Below are 24,889 nucleotides of genomic sequence, written 5' to 3'. Positions count from 1 at the left end.
AAGATGTGGGTATGGTTCTGAATGAATACTTTGCATCTGTATTCATGAAAGAGAGGGATGATGCAAACATTGTAGTTAAGGAGGAGCAGTGTGAAATATTGGATGGAATAAACATAGTGCGAGAGGAAGTATTAAGGGGATTAGCATCTTTGAAAGTAGATAAATCACCACGCCCGGATGAAATGTATACCAGGCTGTTAAAAGAAGCAAGGGAGGAAATAGCAGAGGCTCTGGCCATCATTTTCCAATCCTCTCTGGCTACAAGCGTGGTGCCAGAGGATTGGAGGACTGCCAACATTGGACCATTGTTTAAAAAGGGAGAAAGGGACATACCGAGTAATTACAGGCCAGTCATCCTAAACTCGGTGGTGGGCAAATTATTGGAAACAATTCTGAGGGACAATATTGATCGTCATTTAGAAAGGCATGGATTAATCAAGGACAGTCAGCATAGATTTGTTAAGGGAAGGTCGTGTCTGACTAACTTGATTGAATTTTTTGAGGAGGTAACAAGAAGGGTCGATGAGGGTAGCACGTTTGATGTAGTCTACATGGATTTTAGCAAGGCTTTTGACAAGGTCACACATGGCAGACTAGTGAGGAAAGTAAAAGCCCATGGGATCCAAGGGAAAGTGGCAGCAAGTTGGATCCAAAATTGTCTCAGTAGCAGGAAGCAAAGGGTAATGGGTCAATGGGTGTTTTTGTGACTGGAAGGCTGTTTCCAGTGGGGTTCCACAGGGATCAGTACTAGGTCCCTTGCTTTTTGTGGTATATATCAATGATTTAGACTTAAATGTATGATTAAGAAGTTTGCAGATGATACAAAAATTGACTGTGTGGTTGATAGTGAGGAGGAAAGCTGTAGACTGCAGGTGTGTACCAGCCACAGGATGCACTGCAGCAACTCGCCAAGGCTTCTTCAACAGCACCTCCCACGACCTCTACCACCTAGAAGGACAAGAGCAGCAGGTACATGGGAACAACACCACCTGCACGTTCCCCTCCAAATCACACACCACCCCGACTTGGAAATATATCGTCGTTCCTTCATCATCGCTGGGTCAAAATCCTGGAACTCCCTTCCTAACAGCACTGTGGGAGAACCTTCACCACACGGACTGCAGCGGTTCAAGAAGGCGGCTCACCACCACCTTCTCAAGGGCAATTAGGGATGGGCAATAAATGCTGGCCTTGCCAGTGACGCCCACATCCCATGAACGAACAAAAAAAAGGAAAGATGTGATTGCACTAGAGAGGGTACAGAGGAGATTTCCGAGGATGTTGCCAGGACTGGAGAATTTTAGTTATGAGGAAAGATTGGATAGGCTGGGATTGTTTCCTTTGGAACAAAGGAGGCTGAGGGGTGATTTAATTGAAGTGTACAAAATTATGAGGGGCCTAGATAGAGTGGATAGGAAGGACCTATTTCCCTTCGCAAAGGGGTCAATAACCAGGGGGCATAGATTTTAAGTAATTGGTGGAAGGATTAGAGGGGAGCTGAGAAATTTTTACACCCAGAGGGTGGTGGAGGTCTGGAACTCACTGCCTGAAAGGGTGTTGGGAGGCAGAAACACTCATCGCATTTAAGTAGTACTTGGATATGCATTTGAAGTGCCGTAACCTACAAGGCTATGGACCAAGTACTGGAAAGTGGGATTGGGCTGGATAGCTCTTTTTCAGCCAGCACATACATGATGGGCCGAATGGCCTCCTTCTGTGCCATAAATTTCTATGATTCTACAAGAAAGAACACATGCCGGAAAGAAGGGGTACAATTTACAAGTCAATTTCTTGAAATATCCAATTACTTTTTAAATTTAATGGCTTAACAAACAAGTGTGCACGATCATAATTGTTGTGAGGGTAACACACCCCACACTTTTCACTGCGTGCTACTTGACTTAATGACACGCTATTGCACTCTGGCAGTTCGGAGGTATACAGCAGCAGCGTGGATACGGCTCTCCCTCAAGTTCCCTGTCCTCTAATAAGGGGGGGGGGGCGGGGAAAGGGGGAGCGCTTGGGGCAGGTGTTCTGATTGACACATCAGGGTGTGGAGAATTGTGGAAGTGAATAAGAATTCTCCACATCACCACCTACTGGCTCTCTAATGCACTGCACCTTTAAAAAAAATCTATACACAAGCATCCTACTTTGAAGAACTCTGCAAAGGCAACACATAAAACAAAATCAGTTTTTGGAAGTCTAGGATTGGAAGCAAATCCTTTAATATACTAATTCAGGAGGACCTACTTTATAATAGTATTATCAGCTGTTAGAACAATTTAGATGAACTATTAACAGATTTGGACATTACATGTTAAAACTATACTTTTTTTAAAAAAGTTCTTACATTCCATTCATACTGAAGGTAAACATTCAATTGCTCAACAATTTACAACACAGTGCAGAACCATGCAGTGTTACGGAAACCTGAAAGTTACTTGGTGGCCCAGTAGACGGCACACTTCTGAGCTTGGGGTGTTAAGAACATTTGTTCATCCAACATAAAAGATCAGTTTTACTCAGACAGCAAACGTGTACAAAAGACTTACAATCAGCTGCTGTGAAGTTAGGTAAAGAATCGTAACTTTTCTCACTGTTCATGATATCCTAGAAAAAAAATGTTTTTTTTTAAATTGAGTAATGCACAATAAACGACAGCTACATTTCAGTCCAAAACGGAAGAGATCTCGGTGCTGAATTGGTAATTCTACCCCGACAACACAGGTCTATAAATCCATCCATTCGAAGCAATCAGCCAGCTCACAAGAACTGATGCAGCTAGCTTTCAATCATCAGCGTCTTTGTGTGTATAAAAATGCATCAGCATGCCATTCAAATATTTAATTAAAAAGGATGGGTAACCAGAAGGAAACCATTTGTGAATGACTGAAGATTTCTTTCAGTTGACTTTGTTTGAGATGACAAACCTTTTTTTTGGGGGGAAAAAAAAAGATTATTTTGGCTCCTTAAGCCACACACTAACTGTGGGCAAGAAAGCAGCAGGGAAAATGCTCACAGGCCTCCCACAAATACTGCTCTGAATCAACCATCACAATTCCTGGCAATTTTCCCCCACATTTTCCTTCCATATGTGATGATGGATCTGCCACTATTCAACCAGCGGTATACCAGCGCATAAGTGAAAGAGAAGTGCATTAACAAAACTAATAGCTGGACAGTTCCCATAGTTAGGTGTTGAATTCATCAACAGATGCTCATTTTTCCTTTTCTCAGCTTTGTTTAAAGAAAATAAAATTGACGATATTAAATAGTATGCAACGGGACCCACTAAAAAAACGTCACTACCAGCTGGTTACTGCTGCATATTCAGCTTATCGAGGATTCTCCTGGGTCAGTTCTAGGCCAGTGCCAAGTGCATGCTCCCACTAAAGTGAGTGGAACTGCCTGTAACACACATCACGACTGTGAGAAGAAGGAATCAAAGACCTAAAATGGCTGATCTCCATGAGGGAACAAATTCAACAACATGGTAAATACGCTTTTCCTTTTGTCCCCCTAAAATAATTTGTTGGGAGGGGAGTACGGGAAGAGGGACGAAGGATTACTCCCCTGGACTTTGCCATTTAATAATCCAGAGTGAACCAGAAGCTTTCAGACGACAGCACTGGACTCCCATTAAAATGGGTGTGAATCCCAACCTCAGATGCCACTTGAACTAGTTATCCTCCATGGACAAGTCTAACTGATTTTCAGCTCAGATGTGGCAGCAGGAACATTTAACGAGCAATAAGGGATTGGACGTTGCACTGTTAGAAAATTGGGCTCCAATGAACGGAACTGATTGGATGCAAGTACTGACCACAACTTAAATGACTTTGGTCAGCCTTAATCAAATTCCTACTGGATGCAGGTTTACATCATAAAAATGTCCACAATTGAACAATAAATTTGCAGATCTCCCCAAAAGTGTGTATGATTTAAATCCTACAGGATAAGAATTTTACTTGACAGTTTAAAGTTCTGACTGCTTAAACTCACCTCCATAATTCCTATATAATAGGAAAAGGGTGTAACCCGTAGTCCCTTCACCATAATGTCAGATAAATGATACGGATACAGCATGAGATGTTCTCTGCTATATTTAAACAGCTCTTCATAGTACTTGCGTTCATCCTTCTTGATGTATCTCACTGTGGGGCGGGGGAAATAAAGGGAAAATAGTTAGCAATCCAGTGGAATTACAACACCAGCTTGCATTTATATAGTGCCTTTAATGTAGTAAAACGTCCCAAGCCGCTTTACAGGAGCTTTTTTAAGACGGAATATGATACCGTGGCACATAAAAAGATATTAGGACAGGTGCTTGGTCAAAGAGATAGGTTTTAAGAAGGAGAAAGTGATAGAGAGGTGTAGAGGGGGAATTCCAGAGCTTAGGGCCTAGGCAGCTGAAGGCACGGTCGCCAATGGTGGAGTGATGGAAACCGGGGATGCACAGGGGTGTCTGGTGGTTTGGCCAATCGTCAACATCTTTCAGACTGGATAAGAACATAAGAAATAGGAGCAGGAGTCGGCCATACAGCCCCTCGAGTCTGCTCTGCCATTCAATAAGATCATGGCTGATCTTCAACTTCAACTCCACTTTCCTGCCTGATCCCCATATCCCTTGATTCCGCTCGAGCCCAAAAATATATCTATCTCAGCCTTGAATATACTCATCAACTTAGGAATTCTCTACCCCAGAGGGCTGTGGATGCTAAGATTCACAACCCTCTGAGTGAAGAAATTCCTCCTCATCTCAGTCTTAAATGTCCGATCCCTTATCCTGCGACTATGCCCTCTAGTTCTCGACTCTCTAGCCAGGGCAAACAACTTCTCAGCATCTACCCTGTCAGGCCTGACAAGGTAGATGCTGATTGAAAGATACAAGATTCAATTCAATGAGATTACTTCTCATTCATCTAAACTCCAGGGAGTATAGGCCCATTCCACTCAACCTCTCCGCAGAGAACAACACTCTCATCCCAGGAATCAATCTAGTGAACCTTAGTTGCACCGCCTCTATGGCAAGTACATCCTTCCTTAGATAAGGAGACCAAAACTGTACGCAGTACTCCAGGTGAGATCTCACCAAAGCTCTGTACAATTGTAGTAAGACTTCCTTACTCTTGGACTCCAACCCCCTTGCAATAAAGGCCAACACGCCATTTGCCTTCCAAATTGCCTGCTGTACCTGCATACTAACTTTTTCTGTTTCTTGTACCAGGACACCTAAGTCTCTCTGGACAGTCTCTCAACATTTAATAGTTTCTCACCATTTAAAAAATATTCTGTTTTTCTGTTCTTCCTACCAAAGTGAATAACTTCATATTTCCCCACATTATACTCCATCTGCCATCTTCTTGCCCACTCACTTAGTCTGTCTATATCCCTTTTGCAGATTCTGTGCCCTCCTCACAGCTTACTTTCCCACCTAGCATTGTATAGTCAGCAAACTTGGATACATTACACTCGGTTCCTTCATCCAAGACATTAATATAGACTGTAAATAGCTGAGGCCCAAGCACTGATCCTTGCGGTACCCCACTAGTTACAGCCTGCCAACCTGAAAATGACCCATTTATCTCTACTCTGTTTTCTGTCCTTTAACCAATCCTCTATCCATGCTAATGTTATCCCCAACCCCACGAGCCCTAATCTTGTGTAACAACCTTTTATGTGGCACCTTATCGAATGCCTTTTGAAAATCCAAAAATACCTCCTCCACTGGCTCCCCTTTATCTACCCTGCCCGTTACATCCTCAGAAAATTCTAATAAATTTGTCAAACACAATTTCTCTTTCATAAAATCATGTTGATTCTAGCTAATCATATTATGATTTTCTAAGTGCCCTGTTACCACTTCCTTAATAATGGATTCTAGCATTTTCCTGATGACTGATGTCAGACTAACTGGCCTGTGGTTCCCCGTTTTCTCTCTCCCTCCTTTCTTGAACAGCGGGGTAACATTTGCTACCTTCCAGTCCACTGGGACAGTTCTTAAAATCGAGGGAGTTTTGGAAAATCATAACCAATTCATCCACTATCTCTGCAGTCACCTCTTTTAGAACCCTAGGATGTAGGCCATCAGGTCCAGGGGATTTATTGGCTTTTAGTCCCATTAGTTTCTCAAGTACTTTTTCCCTACTGATAATAATTACTTTAAGTTCCTCACTCTCATTAGCCCCTTGGTTCCCCTCTATTTCTGGTAGGCTTTTTGTGTCTTCTACTGTGAAGACAGATACAAAATATTTGTTTAACGCATCTGCCTTTTCCTGATTCCCCATTATAATTTCTCCTGTCTCAGCCTCTAGGGGACCAATGTTTACTTTGCTACTCTCTTCCCTTTTAGAAGCTCTTACAATCCATTTTTATATTTCTCGCTAGTTTACTTTCATATTCTATTTGCTCCCTTATCATCAATTTTTGGTCATCCTTTGCTGGTTTCTAAAACTCTCCCAATCCTCAGGCTTACAACTCTTCTTGGCAACATGATAGGCCTCTTTTACGCTAATACTATCCTTAACTTCTTTAGTTAGCCATAATAGGATAATGTAGGCTTCATAAATGAAAACCTAGACATAAAATGTAAATTCCAAACTAATTTTCTAACATAAATGTATTGATGAAAGGGAATCAAGGGGATGGGCTGGGGGGTGGGGGTGAGAAATTCATCTTTCATTAATACAAGTTGGATACTTCCATTGGGGGTGTTGTGCAGGATTTAGTGCTTAACCTTTCACATGACAGTATGATGCCTGATGAACGAAGTACATAAAGATAGAATGCTATTGTTTCGCTTACCCAAGTTACTCCTGTATCGCAGCTGGTTGCGGATGCTATAAAGCAGAACTTGTTTCTCATACTCATGCTGCGAGTTCCCGAGACTCTGTAAAAGACAGCACAAAGCAGTTTGACCTTCCTTAATAATTGACACAGCTTCATAATAACTGTATCCACCCGAGTGGAGCCATAGCCTATATACAGTTGCAAAAATAGACAACAATTGAAAAAGTACTTTCTTGCACCATACAAGTTCAGGCTGCAGACATATTCATGGACATAGTCAACATTGATTCAATGCTAGGGGAGACAATAAGAAAGATATCTCATACCCCGTTCCCCCACAGACAGGTTCAACAGCATTAGAAAACAACCCCTCTGTGTACAAGTCCAGTGGAAATGTCAGTCTAGGCTGAGTTTCAAACTAAGGTTTCCCAGCCAGGACTTCAATTCTCTAGAGCTGCGGTTGCTCACACTTAACCCTTTAACATGGTCTTCTAAACGTTGGTTATTTTGATAGTTGGAAAACAATTTAACTTCTAACTATTTTTCTTAAATAGAGGTACAGCATTATTGTACATACAGAAGCAAGAAAACTTGTCACTATTGAACCCACAATTGGGGGTTAATTTATTGCATGGGGAAGTTTCTTTAAAATTATGGGGAATGCTATTTACAAAGTTCTTCATTTCAAGATCCAAGACAGTGGAGTGAACCCAGTTGAAACCAAGCTTCAAAAGCAGTAAAGAGCAAGAAGACAGATTGAATGTGTATATATTTTTTTTAAATATGTTGTTTTCTAGAGAGAACAGGGATATACAAGTTCCAAACTATAGAGGGATGGAATTCGTCCAGAAAGTTGATTGACGCATAAGCACTATACAAGAAGTGAAGTAATGCATGGATTCACTGTTGAGACCCCTTAATTATTTAGAATAATAGGCACTTCGTAAACCCACCGAACCTCAATTTAAATGTTTGGGGATTCTCATTTTACATAAACACAGTTCTGAGTCAGAAAGTTATGGGTTCAAGACCCACACCAAAGGCTTGAGCACAAAATCTAGGCTGACACACCCAGTGCAACACCGAGGGTGTGCTGCACTGTCAGAGGTGCTGTCTTTTAGATAAGACGTCAAAGAGGCCCCAACTACCCTCACAGGGTGGCCAGAAAAGATCCCATTGCACCATTTTGAAGAGTAGAGGAGTTCTCCCTGGTGTCCTGATCAATATTTATCCCTCAACCAACATCACTAAAACAGAAGATCTAGTCACTGTCTCATTGCTGTTTGTGGGATCTGCTGCGTTTCCTACAGTACAACAGTGGCTACATTTCAAAAGTACTTCATTGGCTGTAAAGCGCTTTGGGATGTCCTGAGGTCGTGAAAGGTGCTATACAAATGCCTGTCTTTTTTTCTTTCTAACCAGGTGACTAAAACAAACTCTTCCATCTGAACCCCCCCATTAAACTGTAATCTTTCCCAGTTATTACTCTCCCATTTCACTATTTGATGCATTTACAAAATTTTTAATTTCAAATAACGCACAGCAGGACACCAACTTGATGTTAATTATTTTTAAAGTTATACATATGGAATCGATGGTACCTCTTCAGATATTATACATTTTAAAATTAAATGGTTTCTAACCATCAAAATAAAAGGTTACAGTCTGTACATTTAAAAATATACTAGTCCCTCTCCCATAGCATTGCACGCAGGGAGTGAAGATCTGCAGTGTTTCAAAGTTTTATCTCCATATTCCCACAAAATGTAGCATCAGCTCACCTTAAAACCGTGGACAAGAGAAGCTGCTACGTACACAACAACATAGGGATTACAAATAACAGAATAATTGACCAGCGTAGACCAGCTAGGTCGAATGGTCTGTTTCTGTGCTGTAAATTCTATGTAATTCTGAGAACTTAAATTAGAATAAAGTATTTTGACACCAGACACTCGCGACAGAAAAATTGAACCAACACAAAGCAGATGCATTGTGACTCACTGATTAAAGAGAGATGAAAACTGCAGCACAGATAAATGGGCAATAGTGAATCAGTAAAAACAGAGCGGCAAACCCCAGCAAATTTAAGAGCAGACGACATTGATGAATTAAATGGAGAAGTGGGAGTGGACAGCAGTGAATGATAAAACGTACAGAAATATGGCTGGCACCAGCGGATCAATAAATTCATGATGCAGCATGCATACCAATGATAAATTAAATGGAGGGACGGGTCACCGACAAAAGCACAAACAAATGTAGTGGGAATGAGTCAATTAATTGAGTGGTGGGCAGACCAATCAAAAAAAGTCAGTAAATAGCAGTGATCTAACAAATTAATTGAGCAGTAGGCACTCCAACATCTCAATAGATTAATGGAACAGCAAGCACAAATCAAGTTAATGGCACTGCGGGCACACCAAGAAATGAATAAACTAATGAAGCACATTGAATTAATAAGTTCATAACAGGCAAACGGAATCAATAAATTAATGAAGCAGCAGGAAGCAGTGAATCAATAAATTCACAAAGCAGCGCGCATGCAAACAAAATCAATAAATCAGCAATGCAGCAGATAAAGCAACAAAATTATTAAGTTAATGGAGTAGCATGCATCAGTAAATTAATAGTCACAGGTGCCAGTCAATTATGGGCAGGATTAGAGTTCATGGGGTTGGAAGTTCCAGTTTGCGATTCAGAGCACGCAAGAACCAAGGTGGTAGGCTCAAGGCCAGCCACTATTTCGTACATCACCAGGGAAAGCCAATAGGATGGGTAAGATAGCCCAAAACTGGGCGGCCAGCAATATCAACATGGGAAGCTGGGATTTAGATAGGCCACAGTCCAAAGTAGGCCTATGGGTGGGAAAGGAAGGTCTGCAGATGGGCATGAAGGTGCAGGTGCCCATTTAGCAGGTGAAAAACCCCAAAGATTGGGATTTAAACATCTGATAAGCTGGGGGAAAACACCCAAAAATCAGGGGGGTAGAAATCTCTGTTCATTTGGGACAGATTTGAGTAACTTGCTCCACAATACCATCTAGTGGTCAGAAGCCGCATCTACATCATGACGACATACCAAAATTGCATTAGAAATGCTGACAAACCATTTTTACATTGGAAATATCAACATGAAAGATTGACCAAGAGATTGTGACAATGGGAAGTAAGACCTAGGGGACAGGAAATGCATGCCATACAAGACTTTTAATAGTGTTAGATGTTAGATTCTAGAACAGTCCCCATGGATTGGATGGTAGCAAATATAACCCCGCTATTCAAGAAAGGAGGTATAGAGAAAACAGGGAACTGTCGGCCAGTTAGCCTGATATCAGTAGTAGGGAAATTACTAGAATCTATTAAGGACACTTAGAAAATCATAATATAATTAGGCAGAATGAACATGGTTTTGTGAAAGGGAAATCATGTTTGACAAATCTATTAGAATTTTCTGAGGGTGTAACTAGCAGGGTAGATAAGGGGGAACCAGTGGATGCAGTATATTTGGATTTTCAAAAGGCATTTGATAAAGGTGCCACACAAGAGGTTGTTACACAAGATTAGGGCTCATGGGATTGGGGATAATGTATTAGCATGGATTGAGGATTGGTAACGGATAGAAAATAGAGTGGAATAAACGTGTCATTTTTGGGTTAGCAGGTTGTACTTAGTGGGGTGCCGCAAGGATCAGTCCTTGGGCCTCAGCTGTTTACAATATATATCAATGACCAAGATGAAAGGACCGACTGTAATGTATCCATGTTTGCCGACGATATAAAGCTAGGTGGGAAGTAAGCTGTAAGGAGGACACAAAGAGGTTGCAAAGGCATATAGACAGATTAAGTGAGTGGGCGAGAAGGTGGCAGATGGAGTATAATGTGGGGAAATGTGAAATTATCGACTTTGGGAGGAAGAATAGAAAAGCAGAATATTTTTTTAAAAAGGTGAGAGACTAAGAAATGTTGGTAGTCAGAGGGATTTGGGTGTCCTTGTACACGAATCACAGAAAGTTAACATGCAGGTACAGCAAGCAATTAGGAAGGCAAATGGTATGTTAGACTTTATTGTAAGGGGGTTGGAGTGTAAGAGTAAGGAGGTCTTACTGCAATTATATAGGGCTCTGGTGAGACCACACCTGGAGTACAGTGTACTGTTTTGGTCTCCTTACCTAAGGAAGGATATACTTGCCTTAGAGGGGGTGCAATGAAGGTTCACTAGATTGATCCCTGGGATGAGAGGGTTGTCCTATGAGGAGAGGTTGAGTAGAATGTGCCTATACTCTCTGAAGTTTAGAAGAATGAGAGGTGATCTCATTAAAACTCATAAAATTCTTAGAGGGCTTCACAGGGTAGATGCTGAGAGACTGTTTCCCCTGGCTGGAGAGTCTATAACTGGAGGACATAGTCTAAAAATAAGGGGTTGGCCATTTAGGAGATGAGGAAAAATGTCTTCACTCAGAGGGTTGTGAATCTTTGGAATTTTCTACCCCAGGGGGCTGTGGATGCTCAGTTATTGAGTATATTGAAGATTGAGATTGATAGATTTTTGGACACTGAGGGAATCAAGGGATATGGGGATCGGGCAGGAAAGGGGTGTTGAGATAGAAGATCAGCCATGATCTTGTTGAATGGCGGAGCAGGCTCGAAGGGCCGTATGGCCTACTCCTGTTCCTATTTCTTAAGTTCTTATTAGATATATGCTGCAGAATGATTGCAGTCTGGTTTAATTTAATTCAGTCTTTTATAGTTTCCCATAACAACTTATTTCCTGCGAATCAACCGTGAATTATCACTCAAGAACCTTGCTGCAATTATGTCACAAACGTTCAGTGTGTATGTCATCATGCACTGACCATTCAGAACACAGGCCATCAGAATCCACCATCACACCTGCTGCAGCGAAAAAAGATTTTAAAATCCTTAATTTTTTTTAAAAACAGAAGCAGCCTAAAACATTTGCAGTGGAAGTGTCAAAATTAACAGATACATGGAGAATGAAAGACTGATCTCAGGATTCAAATACTAGGTTTCTAGCTTTCAGGATGTGTCTAACGCAAGTGACTGTGGGATTTCAGAAAGACTTCAGAATAAAACTCAAAAAGCTTAAAACAAGGGAGAAAGAAATAGAGGGTTATACTGATAGGGTTAGATGAAGAGGGTCGTGTGGAGCATAAACACTGGCATGGACCAGTTGAACCAAATGGCCTGTTTCTGTGTTGCAAATTACAACAGCTGCTACAAAAATACACACGCTTATACAATCTACTAACAAGTGAATTTTTTGCATTAAAAAAATTTGAAGTATTCAATAATGTTAGTTAAGCAGTGTAAATAACACAAAGTGGGAATTTAGTGCTAAAAAAATTGAATTATGCAACTTTGAATTATGAGTGGACTTGTCACGGGTATCACAAATCATCAATCAATAACATTACTAGATTACATCTCAAACCACTTCATAACCAATGAATTACGGTTCAAGCCCCACTTCAGGGACTTGAGCACAAAACTAGGCTGACACTCCTGGTGCAGTACTGAGGGAGTGCTGCACTGTCGGAGGTGCCATTTATCGGATGAGATGTTAAACTGAGGTCCCTTCTGCCCACTCAGGTGGACGTAAAAGATCCCAGAAGAGCAGAGGAGTTCACCCCGGTGCACTGGCCAATATTTCTCCCTGAACCAACATCACCAAAACAGATTATCTGATCATTTACCACAATGTGGGAGCTTACTGTGCACAAATTGGCTGGCCCGTTTCCTACATTAAAACAGTGACAACACTTCAAAAGTACTTCATTAGTTGTAAAGCGCTTTGGCATGCCCTGAGGTCATGAAAGGCGCTATATAAATGCAAATCTTTCTTTCTTTTGAAGTGCAGTCACAGCAAATGACAAATGACCAGTTAATCTGTTTTTGATTGGGCTGGTCAAGGAAAGAATATTAGCTGAAAGAATTCCCCACTCTTCTTCAAATAGTACCATGATCTCTTTTACAGCCATTTGAACTGGGAGACAGTTTACATCACATCTGAATGACGACATCGCCAACAATATAACACTTCCGTCTGTACTGCACTGTCAGTCTAAATTATGTGTTTAAGTCCTGGAGTGGGGTTTGAATGCACAGCCTTCTGACTCAGGTGAGAGTATTACCACTAAACCAAGCTGACACAAAGTACTGTGCAATAATTTTGCACATATCTATTGTTTCCTCATTATTAGTTGTAGAATCACTATTAATCTTTCTAGCAAGAAAGCCATACAGAATTAAATAATTACAAATAAATAATAATATTGGAAAAATAATTCTGCATAAAACATGCAATCTCAAACATACAACAAATATATTCTACAACTTTTCCCCCAACTCCGTTGCAACCAAGTGTAGCAGCAACTCTAAACAACAGCAGCTGCTTTCAGTGAAGCTCAGATGTCATCTCATTCAGTGAGTTTTTCCAGTATGGTACCATTAGGCTCCGTGAGAAACCCAGCATTACTTATTGCAAGCAACACGCTTACATTTCTGAATCCTTTACTTTACAAAGTTTATTTCATTGAAAGACTTGCACTTCAATAAGTTCAAAGACTTAAACTTTTAAGTATGTATTGATCAAACTTTTAAGAATATATTGTACGAAGATAAAACTAAACCTGATATATGGAATGAATGCAAAGCTGATCGTCTCACAAAAGTGCTTTATTTTGCAAAACAACTTAACTGGTAATTAAGTCAATAGCTGCACCCAATAAAAATTGCCCTGCTTCATATTTTAAAATTTCCAATTTGCATTTAATGCATATTATCACAACCCTTTTATAAAAAGGCGCTCTCATTCATCTTCATATATAGTTATTGCTCAAGGAAGCAGCACATTACACCAATAATATCTTCAGGACTGCACCAGTGCTTGAGTAATACAGCTGCAAAGAGGGCTATCCTTTGGATATGGGGATGCTGCCGGGAGGGAAGACAGCCAATTTGCACACAGCAAGGTCCCACAAACAGCATGGAGATAAATAACCAGATCCGAGGAAGGTCGAAGAATAAATATCGGCCAGGGCAACACGGAGAACTTCCCCTGCTCTTCTTTCGAAATAGTGCCATGGGGATCTTTTACATCCACCTGTGAGGCCAGACGGGTTTAACGTCTCATCCGAAAGACGGCACCTCCGACGGTGCGGCACTCCCTCGGCACCGCACTGAGTGTGTCAGCCTGGATTTTGTGCTCAAGTCTCTGGAGTGGGACGTGAACCCACGACCTTCCTGATTCAGAGGCGAGAGTGCGACCCACCGGCCGGCGGCTCTCTCCCAACCCTACCCCCCGGGTCAGGCTGCCCGACCTTGGGCCGGGCCCTGCCTCACCTGTTTGACGTTGCCTGGGAGCTTGGACCACGGGTAGTTCTGACGGATGTGAAACTCCACGTCAATGTTCATTGCTGGCGGCCTGTCGACCAGGCCCGGCCCGGGGACCGGGGACCCTGCTGCAGTCGGGCTTTGAGAGGAGTCTTGTCGGTTGCTCCTAATCCATCGCGACACACCACAGAGCAGGGAGGGAGGGAGGGAAGAAAACCAGAAGGCCGCCGGAGCTCGGACCCTGCACCCCAGGCCGGGCGACCGGCCTCTCGCTGCGGCTGCGGCTGCGGCTTCAACGCGCTCACTTCCGACTTCACGGGCGACCGGACGCCATCGCTACGGACCGGCACTCCGTGACCGTGCGCGGCGTGACGTGACGTGCGCGCCCCTTCGACTAGGCTCGTGTCCGAGAATCCGCGGCCGCGTCCGCGTGCGCGCGCTCCTTCGACGAGGCCCGCGTGCTCGTGTCCGAGAATCCGCGCGCGCGCGCGCGCTCAGGGTCAGCCGTCGTAATTCAAGCGAAGCGAGCTGCTGCTGCTGGTCTGGGTGGGCGGGTCAGGTGTCAATGGGTGAACCGTCATATTTGCAATGGATAAGACCTGCACCGACTCATTGTTCAACAAATGTGAGGAATCTTACAACACCAGGTTTATAGTCCAACAATTGTAAACAATTTTACAACACCAAGTTATAGTCCAGCAATTTTATTTTAAATTCACAAGCTTTCGGAGGCTTCCTCCTTCCTCAGGTGAACGATGTGAAAATCGTTCACCTGACGAAGGAGGAAGCCTCCGAAAGCTTGTGAATTTAAAATAAAATTGCTGGACTATAACTTGGTGTTGTAAAATTGTTTACAATTGTCAGCCCCAGTCCATCACCGGCATCTCCACATATAGTCCAACAGTTTTATTTGAAAATCATAAGCTTTCGGAGATTACCTCCTTCGTCAGGTGAGGAGAAAGCCTCCGAAAGCTTGTGATTTTCAAATAAAACTGTTGGACTATAACCTGGTGTTGTAAGATTCCTCACATTTGTACACCCCCGGTCCATCACCGGCATCGCCACATCATTGTTCAACAAGGCAACTGATGGTGGGAAGTGATTGAACTCAACTGGAGCATTTTTTATTGTCCAATTCTGGGCACCGCACTTTAGGAAGGATGTCGAGGCCTTGGAGAGGAAGCAGAGGAGATTTTAGTAGAATGGTGCCAGAGATGAGGGACTTCAGTTATGCGGAGAGACTGGAGAACATTGGAACAGGAGGAGGCCATTCAGCCCCTCGAGCATGTTCTGTCATTCAGTTATGCTCGAGGATGATCTGTATCTCAACTCCATTTACCCACCTTGGTTCTGTAACTCTTAATACTCTCGCCTAACAAAAATCTATCAATCTCCGTTTTTAAATTTTCAATCGACCCCCAGCCTCAACAGGTTTATGGGGGATAGAGTTCCAGATTTTAACTACCCTTTGGGTGAAGAAGTGCTTTCTGACATCGCCCCTGAATGGACCAGCTCAAAATTGGCGTAGTGCATAAGATCAACGAGGCTGCCTAAAGCAACTGGTGTGGTTGGATTACAATTACAGGATATTATTGACATTTTGGAGAATTGGCAGTTAGGGTGTCATAAGCAACAGATATTCAAATTTAGGACATCTTTCTCTTTTTTCTACTTGGAAACCTATATTTTTTTTATTCGTTCATGGGATGTGGGCGTCGCTGACGAGGCCGGCATTTATTGCCCATCCCTAATTGCCCTATATGCAACAACAATTTGCATTTATATTGCACCTTTAGCGTAGTAAAATGTCCCACAGCGCTTCACAAATCAAATAGCAAATCTAAGCATTCAAGTTCATTTTTTTATTGTTCACTCAAAGACTTGTCTTAGTGATTAAATTATACAAATATAATTGCTTTTCTTTCAGTCAGTATAAATATTCTGTAATTTAAAATGTAAAGAAGCAGTGTCTTTAGAAAATAAGTGATTTGATCACATCATGTGCAAGTGACACGGTGATGCATTTTAATGTAATTTATGTTAAATGGTGAATACTTTCACACAAAAATGGTTCATCTTGCATTTATATCGCACCTTTAATGTAGTAAGATGCCCCAAGGTGTTTCACAGAAATGTTGCCAGACAAAATTTGACACCAAGCCACGTAACATAGAAACATAGAAAATAGGAGCAGGAGGAGGCCATTCAGCCCTTCGGGTCTGCTCCGCCATTCAAAGTGATCATGGCTGATCATCTAACCTGTTCCCGCTTTTTCCTCATATCCCTTGATCCCTTTAGCATTAAAAAATATATATATCTCCTTCTTGAATACATCTAATGACTTGGCCTCCACTGCCTTCTATGGTAGAGAATTCGACAGGTTCGCCACCCTCTGAGTGAAGAAATTTCTCCTCAACTCGGTTCTAAATGGCATACCCCGTATCCTGAGACTGTGACCCCTGGTTTTATTAAAAACAGATAACTTTTTTTTGCTGGAAATTGCAGCAGGTCCGGCCGCATCTGTGTATGGAGAACAAGCCAACTATGACTTGAGTCTGGATGACTCTACGTCAGGTGGGGTTACATGTAGCGTGACATGAACTCAAGATCCCGGTTGAGGCTGTCCTCATGGGTGCGGAACTTGGCTATCAATTTCTGCTCGACGATTTTGCGTTGTCGTGTGTCTCGAAGGCCGCCTTGGAGAACGCTTACCCGAAGATCGGTGGCTGAATGTCCTTGACTGCTGAAGTGTTCCCCGACTGGGAGGGAACCCTCCTGTCTGGCGATTGTTGTGCGGTGTCCGTTCATCCGTTGTCGCAGTGTCTGCATGGTCTCGCCAATGTACCATGCTCCAGGGCATCCTTTCCTGCAACGTATTAGGTAGACAAAGTTGGCCGAGTCACAGGAGTATGAACCGTGTACCTGGTGGGTGGTGTCCTCTCGTGTGATGGTGGTATCTGTGTTGATGATCTGGCATGCCTTGCAGAGGTTGCCGCAGCAGGGTTGTGTGGTGTTGTGGACGCTGTTCTCCTGAAAGCTGGGAAATTTGCTGCGAACGATGGTCTGTTTGAGGTTAGGTGGCTGTTTGAAGGCGAGCAGTGGAGGTGTGGGGATGGCCCTAGCGAGGTGTTCGTCGTCATCGATGACGTTGAAGGCTGCGAAGAACATGGCGTAGTTTCTCCGCTCCAGGGAAGTACTGGACGACGAAGAGTACTCTGTTGGTTGCATCCCGTGTTTGTCTTCTGAGGAGGTCTATGCGATTTTTCGCTGTGGCCCGTCGGAACTGTCGATCGACGAGTCGAACGTCATATCCCGTTCTTACGAGGGCTTCTTTCAGCGTCTGTAGGTGTCCATCGTGTTCCTCCTCGTCTGAGCAGATCCTGTGTATTCGCAGGGCCTGTCCATAGGGGATGGCCTCTTTGACGTGGTTAGGTTGGAAGCTGGAGAAGTGGAGCATCACGAGGTTGTCCGTGGGCTTGCGGTAGAGTGTGGTGCTGAGGTGCCCGTCTTCGATGGAGATTCGTGTGTCCAAGAATGAAACCGATTTTGAGGAGTAGTCCATGGTGAGTTTGATGGTGGGATGGAACTTGTTGATGTTATCGTGTAGTCTCTTCAGTGATTCTTCACCGTGGGTCCATAGGAAGAAAATGTCGTCGATGTATCTGGTGTATAGCGTTGGTTGGAGGTCCTGTGCAGTGAAGAAGTTGTGCTCGAACTTGTGCATGAAAATGTTGGCGTATTGGGGTGCGAATTTGGTCCCCATGGCTGTTCTGTGTGTTTGGATAAAGAACTGGTTGTTGAAGGTGAAGACATTGTGATCCAGGATGAAGCGGATGAGTTGTAGGATGGCGTCTGGAGATTGGCTGTTGGTGTTGAATACTGAGGCTGTTGCAGCGATGCCGTCATCGTGGGGGATACTGGTGTAGAGTGCCGAGACATCCATCATGGTGAGAAGTGTTCCTGGTTCAACTGGTCCGTGGGTGCTGAGTTTTTGTAGGAAGTCTGTAGTGTCGCGACAGAAGCTGGGGGTTCCCTGTACGATGGGTTTCAGGATGCCCTCGACGTATCCAGAGAGGTTCTCACACAGGGTTCCGTTGCCTGATATGATAGGACGTCCGGGTGTGTTGGATTTGTGTATCTTTGGGAGGCAGTAGAAGTCTCCCACGCGGGGAGTACGTGGGATGAGAGCGCGTAGGATGCTTTGAAGGTCTGGATCGAAGGTCTTGATCAGTTTGTTGAGCTGGTGGGTGTGTTCTTTGGTCGGATCTGCAGGTAACCATCTGTAGTGTTCCTGGTTGTCCAGTTGTCGGTATGCTTCTTTGCAATAGTCCGTTCTGTTCTGTATGACGATGGCTCCTCCTTTGTCCGCTGGTTTGATGACGATGTTGCAGTTGGTCTTGAGAGCGTTGATGGCGTTGTGTTGTGCTCGGGTGACATTCTGGACTGTCTTGTGAGTGCGGCTGATGAATCTGGCATTGACGCATCTCCTGACAGCTTGAGCATACATGTCAAGCTTAGGGCAGTGACCCTCCGGAGGGGTCCAATTTGACTCTTTCTTCTTCGGTTGCTGTACCGCGGATCCCTCTGTCTGCTGTTCCGGATCGTTGATTGTCTCATTGGGTTCGCTGCTGACATCTTGGGATTTGTGGAAGAATTCCCGGAGCCTCATTCTCCTGATGAATTCCTCTGTGTCCGCCGCGAGACCGATGGGGTCCATTTTGGTGGTGGGGCAGAAATTGAGCCCTCGGCTGAGAACTTCGATTTCGTCTGGTTGAAGGGTGTGGTCGGACAAGTTGACAATGGACTTCCCTGTGGTTGCAACTGTGGTACCGGGGGAGGCTTGGTTGCTGCTGGTGGTGATGCCGAGTTTCTCAAGCTTCCTGCTCTTGGTTTGCATGTAGGCAGCGTAGTTCATTAGAAAAGGCCAAGTTTACTGTGACTTAGTGAAAATCTCTAAAACAGTGTAATACATGTGTCATGGAAATCATTAGTTGGGGCAAGTGTGAGCTGGTACTGACTGTTCACGGCTGATAGCAGAATTGACCTTATACAGATAGCAAAGGTAGTTCATGTCAGTCAAACATTCCTGGTTTCTGTGTGTGTCCTTGGAAATCAATAAGTTGTTTTTACCTCAGTTACATATTTACTAATGCAGGTATGTCTGTGGAGGCAGAATGCAAAGGACTACGCCATATCAAGCAAATATGATAGTTCTTTTTTTTTTAGCACAATGAAAGTAGGAAGGTAGTTGTACTTTTTAATATGGTCCGAACTGTAAATGTTGCTGCGAGGATTGTTGTAGTCCTGACCAGGACACTTGAAAGGTGGACCGAAAGCAGTTATTTTTCAGAGATGTGGGTGATAACGATTATCTGTTATTTATTTTCCTGTAGTAAAGCTGGAACAGCAGCAGTCTTGGAGATAGTTTTAGCAGCTCCCAAAGCAGAACTGCAACAGAGCATGCTGTGAGATATATCCAGTCAGGTAGTGGGATCGCCTGGTTCAGAGAACTATGAGAGCACAGATAGAAAATGCAACCACTGCTTCCTTTTCATAGCTTCCTCAATTCCCTCCCTAAATCTCTCTGCCTCTCTACCTCTCTCTCCTGCTTTAAGTCGCTCCTTAAAACCTACCTCTTTGACCAAGCTTTTGGCAACCATTATTGGCATTTTGATATTACCAGCAATTAGCTACATTTTACATTGGCCCTTGTAATCTGCATGGACATCGCTCAATTTGATTTACTCAATAAGGTTAGAAAATTAATAAACAAAACAATTATAGGTTAGAAATTACTGCTTTTTCACTAAGAAAGGATTAACCGCGCATTGTCTAAGCACTCCCTGTGTAATTAAGCATGATTTAATCGTTTGGGGCCATAGGAATTGCTAGTCGAGAAAAGAAAGACTTTCATTTATATAAGTGCCTTTCACAACCTCAGGACCACTCAAAGCGCTTTACAGCTTATGAAGTACTTTGGAGAGTAGTCGTTGCAGGAAATGTGGCAGCCAATTTGCATACAGCAAGGTCCCACAAACAGATAATCTGTTTTAGTGATGTTGGTTCAGGGGTAAATATTGGGCAGGACACCGGGGAGAACTCCCCTGCTCTTCTTCGAAATAGTGCCATGGGATCTTTTACGTCCACCTGAGAGGGAGGACGGGGCCTCGGTTTAACGTATCATCCAAGAGACAGCACAGCACTCCCTCAGTACTGCACTAAAGTGTTATCTTAGATTATGTGTTAAAGTCTCTAGAGTGGGGCTTGAATCCACAACCATCTAACTCAGAGATGGGAGATCTACCCACTGAGACACAGCTGAGGACCATATAGTTGGCCTTTACCATCCTGGTATTCACAGGATACAACAATACCATGGAGCTGCCAACTAATCATAGCAAATCAATCTCTATCAATTCCATAGAATTTACAACACAGAAACAAGCCATTCAGCCAAATTGGTCCATGCCCGTGTTCATGCTCCACACGAGCCTCTTCCCATCCTACTTCATCTCACCCTATCAGCATAACCTTCAACTCCTTTCTCCCTCAACTGTTTATCCAGCTTCCCATTAAGTGCAACATCCCCTACAACAGACCCAGACATGAAACGAGGAAAACTCCAGTGGTGGAGAACTTTAGGAACTTGCCTGTGATATAGAATGTGTAACAACTGGAATCCAATGGAACTCAACAATCAATTATCATGGCCGGCCCCTTAAACAGCCATTTATACCCCAAAATAATGTATAGAAGCCCTGGACAGCTGTTTACTGAGAGATTTTTCTGGATTACGGAGAGTAAAAGGCAAAAGAAATTGTTCAAAACTGGTTTGTCTCTGTAGATCTTTAGTTCATTTTTAACCTGAGCACATCAGAATAATTCCATATTCTAAGCTAGTGTTATGTAAACATCAAGGGAAAACCTCTAATTGTACCTGAGCAGTTTACAAGCAGCTCCAAATTTGACTTAAGACTCTAAGGAAGTATTTAAGCTGTGGTTTAAAGGTTAGAAACTAAACACCACAACCATACTGCAAAGCCCAGTCTACCGATAATCAAAAGCACAGGAGATCCATTAGTATATATTTATAAAACTTAATAATTGCCTTTACTTATTATTACCTTTATTATTTATTATCATGCTTACTTTTTATTATTTATATTTATATGCATCTTGGGCCATAAATATAAGATAGTCACTAATAAATCTAATAAGGAACTCAGGAGAAACTTCTTTACCCAGAGAGTGGTTAGAATGTGGAACTCGCTGCTACGTGGAGAGGTTGAGGCGAATAACATAGATGCATTTAAGGGGAAGCTAGATAAACACGAGGGGAAAAATGAATAGAAGGTTATGCTGATAGGGTTAGATAAAGTAAGGTGGGAGGAGGCTCGTGTGGAGCACAAACACCGGCATAGGAACAAAGCAACAGGAGTAGGCCATTCAGCCCCTCGAGACTGTTCCGTCATTCAATAAGATTGCTGATCTATATCGTAACTCCATCCATCCACCTTGACACCATATTCCTTAATATCCTTGGCGACCAAAAATCTATCAATCTCAGATTTAAAATGATTAATTGAGCTTGCATCTACTGCTTTTTATGGCAGAGAGTTCCACACTTCCAACATCCTTTGCGTGAAGAAGTGTTTCCTAACTTCTCTCATGAATGGCCTGGCTCTGACTTTAAGGTTATGTCCCCTGAACCTAGACTCCCCCACCAGTGGAAAAAGTTTTTCTCTATCTACCCTATTAATTCCTTTCAAAATCCTAAAACCCTCAATCAAATCATCCTTGACCTTCTATATTCCAGGGAATACAAGCCGAGTTTATGTAAACTCTCCTCATAATCTAATCCTTGGAGCCCTGGTGACGTTCTGGTGAATCTGCGCTGCACTCGTTCCTTTCTAAATAGCGGTGTCCAGAACTGTAGGAACATAGGAACAGGAGTGGGCCATTCAGCCCCTCGTGCCTGCTCCGCCAATTGATAAGATCATGGCCGATCTGTGTTCTAACTCCATATACCTGCCTTTAGCCCATATCCCTTAATGCCTTTGGTTGGCAAAAAGCTATCTATCTCAGATTTAAAATTAGCAATTGAGCTAGCATCAATTGCCGTTTGCGGAAGAGAGTTCCAAACTCCTACCACCCCCTGTGTGTAGAAGTGTTTTCTAATCTCACTCCTGAAAGGTCTGGCTCTAATTTTTAGACTGTGTCCCCAGTCCTAGAATCCCCAACCAGCAGAAATAGTTTCTCTCTATCCACCCTATCTGTTCCCCTTAATGCCTTATAAACTTTGATCAGATCACCCCTTAACCTTCTAAGCTCTAGAGAATACAACCCCAATTTGTGTAACCTCTCCTTGTAACTTAACCCTTGAAGTCCGGGTATCATTCAAGAAAACCTACGCTGCGCTCCCTCCAAGGCCAATGTGTCCTTCCGAAGATGCGGTGCCCAGAACATTTTTTTTATTCGTTCATGGAATGTGGGCGTCGCTGGCAAGGCCGGCATTTATTGCCCATCCCTCATTGCCCTTGAGAAGGTGGTGGTGAGCCGCTGCCTTGAACCGCTGCAGTCCGTGTGGTGAAGTTTCTCCCACAGTGCTGTTAGGAAGGGAGTTCCAGGATTTTGACCCAGCGACGATGAAGGAACGGCGATATATTTCCAAGTCGGGATGGTGTGTGACTTGGAGGGGAACGTGCAGGTGGTGTTGTTCCCATGTGCCTGCTGCTCATATCCTTCTAGGCGGTAGAGGTCGCGAGTTTGGGAGGTGCTGTTCAAGAAGCGTTGGCGAGTTGCTGCAGTGCATCCTGTGGATGGTACTCACTGCAGCCACTGTGCGCCGATGGTGAAGGGAGTGAATGTTTAGGGTGGTGGATGGGGTGCCAATCAAGCGGGCTGCTTTGTCCTGGATGGTGTCGAGCTTCTTGAGTGTTGTTGGAGCTGCACTCATCCAGGCAAGTGGAGAGTATTCTATCACATTCCTGACTTGTGCCTTGTCGATGGTGGAAAGGCTTTGGGGAGTCAGGAGATGAGTCACTCGGCACAGAATACCCAGCCTCTGACCTGCTCTTGTAGCCACAGTATTTATATGGCTGGTCCAGTTAAGTTTCTGGTCAATGGTGACCCCCAGGTTTTTGATAGTGGGGGATTTGGTGATGGTAATGCCATTGAAAGTCAAGGGGAGGTGGTTAGGCTCTCTCTTGTTGGAGATGGTCATTGCCTGGCACTTGTCTGGCGCAAATGTTACTTGTCACTTGTCAGCCCAAGCCTGGATGTTGTCCAGGTCTTGCTGCATGCGGGCTCGGACTGCTTCATTATTTGAGGAGTTGCGAATGGAACTGAACACTGTGCAATCATCAGCGAACATCCCCATTTCTGACCTTATGATGGAGGGAAGGTCATTGATGAAGTAGCTGAAGATGGTTGGGCCTAGGACACTGCCCTGAGGAACTCCTGCAGCAATGTCCTGGGGCTGAGATGATTGGCCTCCAACAACCACTCCCATCTACCTTTGTGCTAGGTATGACTCCAGACACTGCAGTGTTTTCCCCCTGATTCCCATTGACTTCAATTTTACTAGGGCTCCTTGGTGCCATACTTGGTCAAATGCTGCCTTGATGTCAAGGGCAGTCACTCTCAACTCACCTCTGGAATTCAGCTCTTTTATCCATGTTTGGATGAAGGCTCTAATGAGGTCTGGAGCCGAGTGGTCCTGGCGGAACCCAAACTGAGCATCGGTGATCAGGTTATTGGTGAGTAAGTGCCGCTTGATAGCACTGTCGACGACACCTTCCATCACCTTGCTGATGATTGAGAGTAGACTGATGGGACGGTAATTGGCCGGATTAGATTTGTCCTGCTTTTTGTGGACAGGACATACCTGGGCAATTTTCCACGTTGTCGGATAGATGCCAATGTTGTCGCTGTACTGGAACAGCTTGGCTAGAGGCGCAGCTAGTTCTGGAGCACAAGTCTTCAGCACGACAGCCGGGATGTTGTCGGGGCTCATAGCCTTTGCTGTATCCAGTGCACTCAGCCGTTTCTTGATATCACGTGGAGTGAATCGAATTGGCTGAAGACTGGCTTTTGTGATGGTGGGGATATCGGGAGGAGGCCAAGATGGATCATCCACTCGACACTTCTGGCTGAAGATGGTTGCAAACGCTTCAGCCTTGTCTTTTGCACTCATGGGCTGGACTCTGCCATCATTGAGGATGGGGATGTTTACAGAGCCTCCTCCTCCTGTTCATACTGGGTACGGTAGCATAGTGGTTATGTTACTGGGCTAGTAATCCAGAGGCCTGGACTAAAATCCAGAGTCATGAGTTCAAATCCCGCCACGGCAGCTGGCGAATTTAAATTCAATTAATTAAATAAAAATCTGGAATTAAAATACTAGTATCAGTAATGATGGCCATGAAACTACCGGATTGTTGTAAAAACCCATCTGGTTCACTAATGTCCTTTAGGGAAGGAAGCCTGCCGCCCTGACCCGGTCTGGCCTATATGTGACTCCAGACTCACAGCAATGTGGTTGATTCTTAATTGCCCGCTGAAATGGCCGAGCAAGCCACTCAGTTGTAAAATCTCGCTACGAAAAGTCAGAAAAAGAATAAAACCGGACGGACAACCCGGCATCGGACCACTAGGCACCGGACACGACAACGGCAAAACTCCAAGCCCAGTCGACCCTGCAAGGTCCTCCTGACTAACATCTGGGGACTTGTGCCAAAATTGGGA

The 24,889-nt window shown here is 43.7% G+C and overlaps 1 protein-coding gene across 1 annotated transcript in view; it reads right to left on the bottom strand.

Annotated features, from left to right (window-relative positions):
- The window catches only part of fam91a1 (family with sequence similarity 91 member A1), a 67,755-nt gene extending 53,253 nt beyond the window's left edge, over positions 1-14,502 (bottom strand). Inside the window, exons 1-4 of the mRNA XM_067981926.1 lie at positions 14,153-14,502; positions 6,808-6,892; positions 4,006-4,157; positions 2,556-2,613 (exon numbers count right to left, since the gene is read on the bottom strand). Of these exons, the coding sequence (XP_067838027.1) occupies positions 2,556-2,613; positions 4,006-4,157; positions 6,808-6,892; positions 14,153-14,224 (367 nt within the window). The 5' untranslated portion in view covers positions 14,225-14,502. The remainder of the gene's footprint in view (positions 1-2,555; positions 2,614-4,005; positions 4,158-6,807; positions 6,893-14,152) is intronic.
- Positions 14,503-24,889: the final 10,387 nt, after the last annotated feature.

This window comes from Heptranchias perlo, chromosome 3 (genome assembly GCF_035084215.1).
Source record: "Heptranchias perlo isolate sHepPer1 chromosome 3, sHepPer1.hap1, whole genome shotgun sequence".
Classification (NCBI taxonomy): domain Eukaryota; kingdom Metazoa; phylum Chordata; class Chondrichthyes; order Hexanchiformes; family Hexanchidae; genus Heptranchias; species Heptranchias perlo.
This window is presented reverse-complemented; position numbering and strand designations above follow the sequence as displayed.